The sequence below is a fragment of the Triticum dicoccoides genome, chromosome 6A (assembly GCF_002162155.2).
Source record: "Triticum dicoccoides isolate Atlit2015 ecotype Zavitan chromosome 6A, WEW_v2.0, whole genome shotgun sequence".
Classification (NCBI taxonomy): Eukaryota; Viridiplantae; Streptophyta; class Magnoliopsida; order Poales; family Poaceae; genus Triticum; species Triticum dicoccoides.
In genome coordinates this window covers 326,237,977-326,248,890 of record NC_041390.1, presented here as the reverse complement: position 1 = coordinate 326,248,890, position 10,914 = coordinate 326,237,977, and the positions used below count along the sequence as shown (strand labels likewise).

The 10,914-nt window shown below is 44.3% G+C and overlaps 1 protein-coding gene across 4 annotated transcripts; it reads left to right on the top strand.

Moving 5' to 3' along the window:
• Window positions 1–2,263: 2,263 nt before the first annotated feature.
• Window positions 2,264–9,990, top strand: LOC119316856 (calmodulin-binding protein 60 B-like). Of its 4 annotated transcripts, XR_005153364.1 has the most exons (10): window positions 2,265–2,378; window positions 2,502–2,681; window positions 3,572–3,647; window positions 3,733–3,791; window positions 3,921–4,414; window positions 4,494–4,654; window positions 4,731–4,934; window positions 5,813–6,041; window positions 8,969–9,662; window positions 9,810–9,990. XR_005153364.1 is itself a non-coding variant. In XM_037591244.1 (9 exons), the coding sequence occupies exons 2-9, from the start codon at window positions 2,554–2,556 to the stop codon at window positions 9,568–9,570; spliced, it is 1,953 nt and encodes a 650-aa protein (XP_037447141.1). In that variant the 5' UTR covers window positions 2,264–2,378; window positions 2,475–2,553; the 3' UTR covers window positions 9,571–9,802. The 4 variants fall into 4 exon arrangements, 3 of the variants coding, with proteins under 3 accessions (XP_037447141.1, XP_037447142.1, XP_037447140.1); XM_037591244.1 differs by lacking the exon at window positions 9,810–9,990 and having other exon boundaries at window positions 2,264–2,378; window positions 2,475–2,681; window positions 8,969–9,802; XM_037591245.1 differs by lacking the exon at window positions 9,810–9,990 and having other exon boundaries at window positions 8,972–9,802.
• Window positions 9,991–10,914: the final 924 nt, after the last annotated feature.

The following is a 10,914-nucleotide window of genomic DNA, read 5'->3' as shown; positions in this document are numbered from 1 at the left end:
GTGCATCGTGGCCATACCCCGCACGTGGCTCCTGCGGCAACAACGCGAGGTGGCAGCGATCTGCGTGCATGTAGAGCGGCGGTGGCGGCACACGCTCATCGTGCGGGGAAGATGCCCTTCGCACCTGGCGGCTAGCCGGGCATCGCCGTATCCGGGATGATGGAGCAAACATCGCCGCCCATTACGAACGCCGGTATGGCAGCCATTCCGCGTTGGGTGGAGGAGGTCGGAACAAACGCTAGCACACCAGCCAAGTTATGGCTACAACCACGGCAACGTCGATGCAATCCAGAACCTCTCGCCTTCAAGTGGAGTATCCTGCGGAAGACGCGGTGCTCGATGTTTGTTCCCTAGCTACCCGGTGTTTGTTCCCTGCTCCACAGGTACCGTGGCTTCTAAAAGTCTAAAACAGGTCGGGTTTCTTTCTTTGTGTTCTTTCGCAAGATTTGACGTGTTTCTTTCTCTGTGTTCTTCCGCAAGATTTGACATCATGATTTAACCGGTCGAAAAGCAAAAACTGTTGATGTTAGAACCATGTGGCCACCCCATGCAAAACTCACTCACTCACGTAGGCACCTCGCCTCTCAATCCCATGCACATGCACGCGGTCACATCATTGTAATTCACGCCCAATCAAAGCATGCACCCATCAGCGACAAAACGAAAGCAAACAGATCCCATGCCACCCCATGAAGAACGTAGTTTGACAAAACAAACCGCGGAAGAAAGTGCTATGGCCACACATATCGTGTACCAGCACTTGGGCATTCTGTTCATGGAAAAACTGTTTTTTAAGTTTTTTTGAAGAGAATTTAAAAGGAAAATATACACCGTTATCCTTTTTTAGTGGATACCTTTACCTTTTCTAATTTGTGAAAAGACATGAAGATCTGGTACCAGGTTCTGAACATGAATGTCGACAAATAAAAGTTCACACAGAACAGAAAAACTAACACACGAATGACCCAGCGAAGTGCGGCCACAACTCAAGTAACTATTAATTGAACAAGAAAAAACATATGTACATAAAGTATTATATACTACATAGATGATTCACCGAAATTCACCAAACTCAAACTTAGCATGCGATATATAAAAGTACTTCCCTTGTTTAATAAGTATCGATTACTTCATGCAATAAAACTTTCCTTCTTCAAACACCTTAGCATCCACAATGGCTTTATGTTCATAAAAAATCATTCAAAATTTATATTACTTAATAGACATGCAAAAAGTTAAATGAATAAGTAGTAACCAACCAATTAGCAAAATGATCAGCAGATGAATGCATACAGGATTTTAACATAGTGTTGCATGCACACCTCTATTATTGCTTCCCCTAAAAATTAGGTTATTGCCAAAAAAAATTCATCCAGAGTCAAGACTAATAAAAATAAATAAAAAAGTGTAAATATATACAATAGTATACACTGTTAACCATAACAAGGCGAGGCGTGCCGCCGCGCGGGTACATGCTAGTATAAGTTAAGATTACGAGAGAAGCTTGGTGGAGGTTCGATTTTTGAAGAATCAGGCAAAAGATAGTGTAGATGCTGAAAACATACGAGCTCGGAGGTAAGGCTGCAAGAAAAGCTCGAGGCTCGTGAGCCGCTCGAGATCGACTCGTTTTTTACTCGACTCGAGATCGACTCGAAAAGACAAGCTGAGTTTGAACATTTTATGTAGCTCGACCGAAGAACGAGCCGATCTTGACCCAATGTTGGCTCGCTCGATTTTAGCTCGATAGCTCGACATAATATCATTATGTTAAATGATCATGTCATATACTAAATGGAAATAAAATAATTTATTACCATATATGTTGTCTACAATTTTTCTTCATTTTATTTACCAACGAACATGAAAACTTAATTAAGTGCAGAGAAGATTTAGGCCTAATTATAGCACATGGTATGTGTTAAATATTCTATATTTTGTAAAGGTTCCAGCATATTCATCTTATTTTTTGTTTTTCATCCATAGATTTATAATTTTTACTATCTCATTTAGCTTGAAACTAGCTTAAGATTGACTCGAGATCGTTACAAGTTAAGCACGAGTCATGTTCTATATCTCGATCATGAGCTTCACTCAGTTTGAGCTCGCTCAGATTTTCATATTAATTGAGCTGACCAACTCCAACTCACTCGACTCGTTTGCAGGCCTACGTCAGAGGAGACCGGCCCAAAGCTGTGACCGGTCGGCCGGCGCCTAGCGTTCCCTAGTATAAAAGTCGTAAAGAAAAGGCAGGCGGTAGAGAGCGAGCACAAACAAACACACGAGCAGGCGCCGCGCGGTGCTCACTCACCCCCACACTAATAGCGCAGATCTCTCGCCCGGCCCTCTCGATCCACCTGAGTTTCCCGCCGGCCGCACCGGTACGGTATCGCGCGCTTCGATTGGGTTCTGGTCGCTGCTTTTATTTTTGATTTTTGTTTTCTCCACGGAATTATTCGTGGTGGCGGCCGGTGCAGATCTGACGGTGGCGGCGGCCGGTGCAGATCTGACGGTGGCGGCGGCAGAGGAGGCCGCTAGGGCTAGAGTTTTGGCGTGATGCAGCGGTCTGGGCGGGGCCTGCAGCGGTCGGGCTCGAAGCGTGTGCTCGACCCCACCAACGGCACTGGCGGCGGCGGCGACGACGACCATGCGGCCAAACGGCCCCGCGTGCCCGCCCTTGCAAGGTTCGTGTTTCTTTCTGCCTGGTAGTACCAAATTTCCAGGGTTTGTGGGACAAGTTTGGGTTTGGGGTTTAGGTTGTCGGCTGCTTTAATTAGGAAGAAATTTAGATCCTCCACTTACCTCCATTCGGTTGAGTAATTCGATTCCTAATGTTGTTGTTAAGCTTCCTACCGGCTGGAATAGGGGTGCTACAGCTTACCTAATCCTTGTTTTAGTTGAATCAGTTAGGTAAGAGTAGGATTGGAACTTGGACCCAAGATGATTCTCTGAGCATAACACATTTACTACTTCTTTATATTATAAGCTAAAGGAAGTGACTCCAGATGATAATTTAATTTTAGTCCAAAATGTACTGTGGCGCATAGCTGTTTTTGTGCTTGGTGGTACTCAGTTGGTACTCCAGTGAGTGCTGCTCAGTTCCGTGTAAGAGCACCAGCTGACAGCACAAATCTGCGCATCCTGCTCAGCTCTGCCTGACTCCTTTTCTATGATATATGATAGCACGTTTTTATACCGCATTGATGCACCAGAAAGTTCCATATGTTTAATCACCGGCAACAGGTATAACATATTTTAGAACTCTTGATAGGTTATAGAAAAAAAAAATCTTTACAGTGCCAAGAGAGTTCAGTATGTAGCTTTGAATAATTTGGTTTAGATAGGGTCGATTACATGCAGTGTCGGCACTGCTTTTAACACTGATAATGTATTGAATACAATGATGATCTGACTGTCAAATGATGCTAATAGTTTTTAAGAATACCTGTTTGAAAGAATTAGTCAATACGCTACAGTTATGGTGTCTGTACATTTCAAATTGAATACAACGGTGATTCTACTTGTCTGCAACATTCTGAAATTTTGATTACTAAACAAAGGACACATATTGTAGTGTCATTGTGGAAGCACTAAAAGTCGACAGTCTGCAGAAGCTTTGTTCATCGCTGGAGCCTATTCTTCGAAGAGTTGTGAGTAGAAGCACTTATTGTACGGTCTATTGACTTATTTGATGGAGCATGTTGATCATTCTGTTCTTCTATATTTTGTGAATAGGTAAGCGAAGAGGTAGAGCGTGCTTTGGCCAAGTTGGGTCCTGCTAGAATTGAAGGAAGGTACAAGATCATAAACTTGTTTAACGTGGTGGCACTCATGGGATGGCTTTATCTGGGATTTTTCAGATTTTCTGCAGATGTGGTTTAGCCACACTGGTGAGATACGATACTAATGCATAGTGAAAACAGGTCCTCTCCCAAAAGAATAGAAGGCCCTGATGGGACAAATCTTCAGCTTCAATTTAGAAGCAGGTTGTCTCTCCCACTCTTTACTGGTGGAAAAGTAGAAGGCGAGCAGGGGGCAGCTATACATGTTGTGCTGCTGGATACCAACACTGGTTGTGTTGTCACTTCGGGACCTGAATCATGTGCAAAGCTGGATGTTCTTGTGCTTGAGGGTGACTTCAATAAAGAGGAAGATGAGGGTTGGACAGAAGAGGAGTTTGAAGGCCATATTGTCAAGGAGCGCGAAGGGAAAAGACCTCTCTTGACTGGTGACCTTCAGGCGACTCTTAAAGAAGGTGTTGGAACCATAGGGGAGCTTATCTTCACTGACAACTCCAGCTGGATAAGAAGCAGGAAATTCAGACTTGGGCTCAGGGTTGCCTCTGGTTTTTCTGAAGGTATTCGTGTTAGGGAGGCGAAGACAGAAGCTTTTACTGTTAAAGATCATAGAGGGGAATGTATGTGTCCATACATTGTTAATTTGCTCATACTGTTAAAAGTTTCAAGCATTGAGTAGGCTGATATTGTATTTTGCAGTGTACAAAAAACACTACCCTCCTGCTTTGAAGGATGATGTTTGGAGATTAGAAAAGGTTGGCAAGGATGGTGCATTCCACAAGAAGTTAAATGGAAGCGGAATCTATACAGTTGAAGATTTTCTTCGGCTTCTTGTTAGGGATCAACAGAGGTTGCGTAGTGTAAGTTCTATTATGCCTGTTATCAGACTGTAATTTATGGAGTTTGGTTTATGTTCTTACGCTCTTGTCTCTGTAGATTCTTGGCAGTGGCATGTCAAATAAGATGTGGGAAAGCCTTGTTGAGCATGCAAAGACTTGTGTTTTAGGTGGAAAGCATTATATATATTATGTGAATGATTCAAGAAATGTCGGTGCAATATTCAATAACATATATGAGTTCACTGGCTTGATTGCTGATGATCAGTTCATTTCAGCTGAAAATCTCACGGACAACCAGAAGGTTTGCATATTTATTTATGTGTTATCGAATAATAAGTCCAGTTACATGTCGTCTGGGCCTGTTAAATATTTGTAAAAATCATTGGTGTTGTAAGGCTTAGATTTGGTATAGCGGAGCAAGTTGTTACATGAGACTGCAAACTTGTGTTCTGCTGTACGATACCAGTGTATCACTCAGACTGGTCCGCGTTCAACATGTTCACCGCACATCCAGGCCCTTCCAGCAATACACATAAATACACAGATTTCTCTAGCTAAATTTCAGTACCACACATTCAATGGATACCAAATAGACCAGCAGGATGCATTATATAATTTGGAAGAGGTTCTGTCAATTTAGAGTTCTTTAAACTCCCATCACTAGTAGTTCATATTTGCATGATTATACTGGTATCCTGGTGCAGCCAAATTATAACCATTCTCATTTCAACAGAAAAAGTAAAATGAAACTTCAATTTCAAGAGAGTTCGTTAGCTCTAAACATTTTGCGTTGTCCATGTTAAGTTGTCATGGGTTCAAGTCCTGGAAACAGCCTCTTACAGAAATGTAGGGAAAGGCTGCGTACTATAGACCCAAAGTGGTCGGACCCTTCCCTGGACCCTGCGCAAGCGGGAGCTACATGCACCAGGTTGCCCTTTTTTTTTTTCATGTTAAGTTGTCAACTATAACTAAATCAAAGTAACTGCTGATATTTGGGTGCTGTATGAGTTGAAGTTTGTGCTATGTGCATATGAACTGTAGCAGTTTTGATTCTTTAATCTGCATTCTCTACCATCTTAGCTAAATTTCTTTTCCCTCATGAAATAATTCTTCACTCAAGTCATTATATTTAAACACAGATATTCTACTAAAACACAAATATGCTCAACTTAAATCCAGGTCTATGCTGACACGTTGGTAAAGAAAGCATATGAGGATTGGATGCATGCTGTAGAATATGATGGTAAGGCACTTCTTGGCTTCAAGCAGAAAAAGAAATCTGTCACGACCAGAAGTGATACCGCATCAGCTTCAACAAGTAACCCTGCTTTGTATGGTTTTGTCAATGCACAAAAACAGTTACTGCCAGGAAAAGCTGGCCAAACTTCAACAGGCACTCCAAGTGAAGGTAATAAGACCTCAATCAAACAACCCTGATGTATCTTATGAATATAATTGTCCACCATTGTTATTTCTATAGGATTATTCATTGTTTTAAATGATTTCTTTCTTCAGTTATTCATTGTCATCATAGTCTGCTCAGGTAGTAGTACTCCCTCCGGTCCTTTTTAGTTCGCATATAAGATTTGACTGAAGTCAAGCCTTGTAAAGTTTGACCAACTTTATAGAAAAAAGTACCAACATTCACAATCTGAAATCAATATCAATAGATGTGTCATGACTTAAAGTTTCATATTGTATAACTTTAGCATGACAGATGTTGATATTTTTTCATATAAATATGATCAAACTTTGTGAAGTTTGACTTCAGAGAATTCTAATATGCAGAGTAAAAAGGACCGGAGGGAGTATAAGTCATAATGTGATGTAGCACATAGTAAAGCACAACAGATGCCTTTTCAAGTAGGTATATTCAGATCACTAAAGTTGTGACATTGGTAACTATAGATAAAGAAGGGGAGCCTTGGCGCAGTGGTAAAGCTGCTGCCTTGTGACCATGAGGTCATGGGTTCAAGTCCTGGAAACAGCCTCTTACAGAAATGTAGGGAAAGGCTGCGTACTATAGACCCAAAGTGGTCGGACCCTTCCCTGGACCCTGCGCAAGCGGGAGCTACATGCATCAGGTTGCCCTTTTTGGTAACTATAGATAAAGTGGTGTTAATGCCACATTTGCATCGTGGCTGCAAACTGCTGTAACTACCTTGTCACTTTGTCAGCACTTCAATTTTGACTCATTTAGGCTGTCTCAAATGCTTAATTCGTAAGGATGCCATAAGATGGGTCCCACACCATGTGCTATAGCAAATTAAAGAGTCAAATACACTGGTGGTACATGAAGTTGCACTAGATGGTCACTTTGGTGCCACAACTTAAAAAATACACCGATTGAGCGCCAAAACATGACTAAACGTGACAATACGGTGCTTAATCTATCTGTAGCCATCAACTCTGCCTATGTGGCGCGAGTGGGCCCTGTTTGTCAACATACGAGAGAAATAAATCTCTATCTCTCTCACTATGGCATGTGGGCCCTGCTTGTCAGCACATGGGAAAGAAATAGGAACGGAAAAAGGAGCGCGTCGGGGCATCAAACACAGGACCTCATGTGCCACGTGCACGAGACAATGCTGCATGTTATTATGGAGATACATTGAATTTTGTACTTAGTATTGGCCTTGAGAGATGACACTAGCACACCCATGAAGATGACGACGTTATAGACCAGTTGATGCATGTTGTGCACACCGCTCTGGCTCGGAAATGACTATGGCACCTGCTGTGCCATTCGCCGACGAGACAAGGAAGATGGGGAGTGGTGGGCATGGCATGAGGGTGGGGCCAACAATGGTGTGCATGGACGGTGTGGGGCACGGCGCGTGTGGTATCGGGTGGGAAATCAATGCTAGTTTTGTGTGCCTCATTGCGCGAGCCTCTGGCATCGACGCATGGGCGGTAGCAGCGCTTGCGGCAAGCACCAACGCATGGGCTAGAACAACAACGGTGACCCTTCGGCGAGCATGTGCGTGGACTAGAAGTGTAGAACGTCTTCAACAGCACCCCTTGGGCGAGTTCTTCTCGCCATTCCTTGATCAGCTCCTTGATCCGGCCCACCACCGACGCGCCGAATGCTAACTCGAGGCACTCTAGGATCATCGGCGCCGGCGACGCACTGCAGCTGTGCACAAAGCAGAGCAGCGGGCATGGCGGCTCGAGTGCGATGGGTCCGGTCCAGGATGATCTGGTCGATGGTGGCCTGCGTACCATGTGGCCCCCGCCTATCGCCTAGAAAGGTGGATGCTAAGAAGCGGATGGCAGCTGGGAGTGCCACGGACTCGTAGGAGGCCAACATGGCCAGCAGGCTGGACATGAGGCCTGCACGTGGAACATTGGGAACGTCAACCCATTGCGTCGCTCTAGAAAACCACGTAGTCTAGGCGGAAAATGCACTGCATTGTAAGTTTAGGCACTCGGTCGGTGTATCTTTCAAGTTGTAGCACCAAAGTGACCATCCAGTGCAACTTCATGTACCACCAGTTTATTTGACTCCAAATTAAATCTTCACCATGCTTACGGGCAACTAGCCCTTAAGATGGAGCCACTTGCGAGTTCTGCTATTTTCCTTCCTCAACCGTTGAACATTTTTTACCTTCGTCCGTTCCTTCATACGCGCCGGCAATAAGTTCCCTAAATCCTCTTTTTTTTCAACGTGGAATCTTAGTGCCGCATGTGCCATTCGCTGTTCGTGATCAGAGAAGCCTTGAAACTGGCATCCACCAGATCTGGCCTTGCGGCCATGGATATTTCTTTACTCTCTGCTTTCTCTCCAGCTCTGCCCAGGACCGACTGCACGTACCGCTCGGCCTGGGCATCGTGCGCTAGGCTCCTTCACCTTGTTGGTTGTGGTCGTCCGTCCGCGCGGCGGCGGCTTGCGCTCAAGTGCTACTCATCATCTTCTTGCCTTGCTTGCTTCGGTTCTGGTCTCCACCGTGTCCCATCCTCTTGCTTCAGCGCTCAGATGTTGACGGTGGCTGTCTTCCCAGCGATGGCGCATCCATGACCCTGTGGCAAGAGAAAAAACTGCTGTCCAATCTTCACACTGCAGACAGAGAAGAGAGAAAGAACTATTTTTGATTTGCTTGTGCACGGGTTATACAGTTAGGGAGCTGCCTCAACATGTTTCTAACTAAGGTTGACCTGACAATGTGTAAAAATTCCTAAAGTTGACTTTCATTTCCACATCATGGATGCCCTTATATATGCATAAAGAAACTGACTGCTGCTTCTGGTATAGATGTGCGGGCCACATGATATTTGTAATTTAGTACTATGCAGTGTTGATATACTGAGATTGCTGAATTCGTGTTCTCTGTCCAGCAGCTGGAGTAAGAAGCACATATAATGGAAATCTGGCAGCAAGAAACACTAGTCCTCAGAATAACGCTGCAAACATTACCATGCAATATGAGAGGAGTGCACTGTCACCTGAAAGCCAGTTCAGTGGGCCCTCCCTTCAGACTCAAACTTCTGGAGGCTCCAATATTTTGGCATTGGAACCTGCACAGCAGCAGCAACAGGGTTTTGAATTCTCAGCAGTTGGTCAGTCCATGCAACCTGCAGACCTGAACCCTTTCGATCAATGGTCACAGCCGCAAGAGAACCGTGCGGTTGATGACTACTTGATGGAGGAGATCAGGTTGAGGAGCCATGAGATACTCGAGAATGACGAAATGCAACAGATGCTGCGAATTTTGAACATGGGTGGAGCATCTACCAACATGAATGATGATGGCTTCACTTTTCCGCCCTACATGCAGTCACCTTCCCCGAACTTGAACTTTGAGGATGACCGCACTCGTCCACCTGGGAAAGCCGTTGTGGGTTGGCTTAAAATCAAGGCAGCTATGAGGTGGGGCATCTTCGTCAGGAAGAAAGCGGCCGAGCGAAGAGCTCAGCTCGTTGAGCTAGATGATGACTAGCAACATGTCTTAAGTTCTTAAATGCTGTCCGTGTAATTGTTTAAGGATCCGTAACGCATGGGCTCAGCAATGCACCATGGAAAGACATTCAGGTCATGAGTTCTTAATCATGGACGAACTCCTGTTTAGTTTATGTTTTTCTTTTTCTGTATAGTTTCACCATTGTCTATGCATTTGTTTGTTTAGCGTGATGTTGATAAGACCCTTTTACCTAAACTGTGTACATTTATTTGTTGCAGATATCAGGAAAGGCGTTAAAGTATTCCTATTGTTTTCACGTAAAATAGAATTGTATCTCCTTTGGTTAAGAAAAACAAGATAGCCATCTTTTTACAATGCACTGTGTTATAGATAGCCACATGTAAATGTTGCGTTGGATCTTGTCATCTACACATGTTTTCTTATGTTTTTCCTTTTGAATTGCATGTTTCATTATGTAAGACACGGTGACAGCCAAATTTACCATAGACTAATTGACTGCCCATGTGTTGCCCCGGGCCAACAAATGAATGAATGCTCATTTTACTCTTCATGAAGTGAGCCACAACATAAACACAAGTATCTTCATGCACCCCTCTAGCTATTTTTTTTTGTTGAACCTGTCATTCATGTCTTCTCTTCTCATACACCATTCATCCTCTGGATGTGGTTTATGTGTTGTTGTTTTATTGATTCACTGTATTATGCACGTCGTGCAACGTGAAACACCATCAACGAATGAAGAGATATAATGCACCTCACCTTAATACAAATAATAAGAAAAGGGGCATATGGACATGGAAACATTCTTTTCACCACATGTTCATTCACCTCACCTTAATACAAATAATAAGAAAAGGGGCATATGGACATGGAAACATTCTTTTCACCACATGTTCATTCACAAACCGACTACGAATAATGCACCACATGGACCCATGACAAGAACTCGAGCACGCACAATTGAAATCGAGGTGAACTCACTCCTACTTGAGAAAGATATGGACATGAATGAGACTTGGTTGCTACTTCACCAAAACATGCTATGTGTCATTAGGTATGAAGACCGACGCCACCAAGCAACTGCGGGATGCCCCAAAGGAGGAGGAGAAGCACCCCAAGGCATCGAGGAAGAAGAAGGAAGCCAAGAGGAGCAAGACTGCACCTCCCAGGCGACCCCGTGCGCACGGGCTACCCAGGGAGCAGATGTTGCAGCACCCCGGGCGCACGACCATGTACCGTGCACACAGGACCCTCGTGCGCACGACCCTTCAGGATGAACAACTGCGAGCTGCTCTTGGGCCTCCACTTCGCCCCCCCCCCCCGCCCACCTACCTATATATTCCGTACCTAGGGTCATGTTTA

Bases quoted from the DNA above. Each gene is read 5' to 3' on its own strand.
- LOC119316856 (XM_037591244.1), top strand. From the start codon at position 2,554: ATGCAGCGGTCTGGGCGGGGCCTGCAGCGGTCGGGCTCGAAGCGTGTG. The intron at 3,648-3,732 runs GTGAGTAGAAGC...TTTTGTGAATAG, and splicing joins AGCCTATTCTTCGAAGAGTT to GTAAGCGAAGAGGTAGAGCG. The intron at 6,042-8,968 runs GTAATAAGACCT...TTCTCTGTCCAG, and splicing joins AACAGGCACTCCAAGTGAAG to CAGCTGGAGTAAGAAGCACA.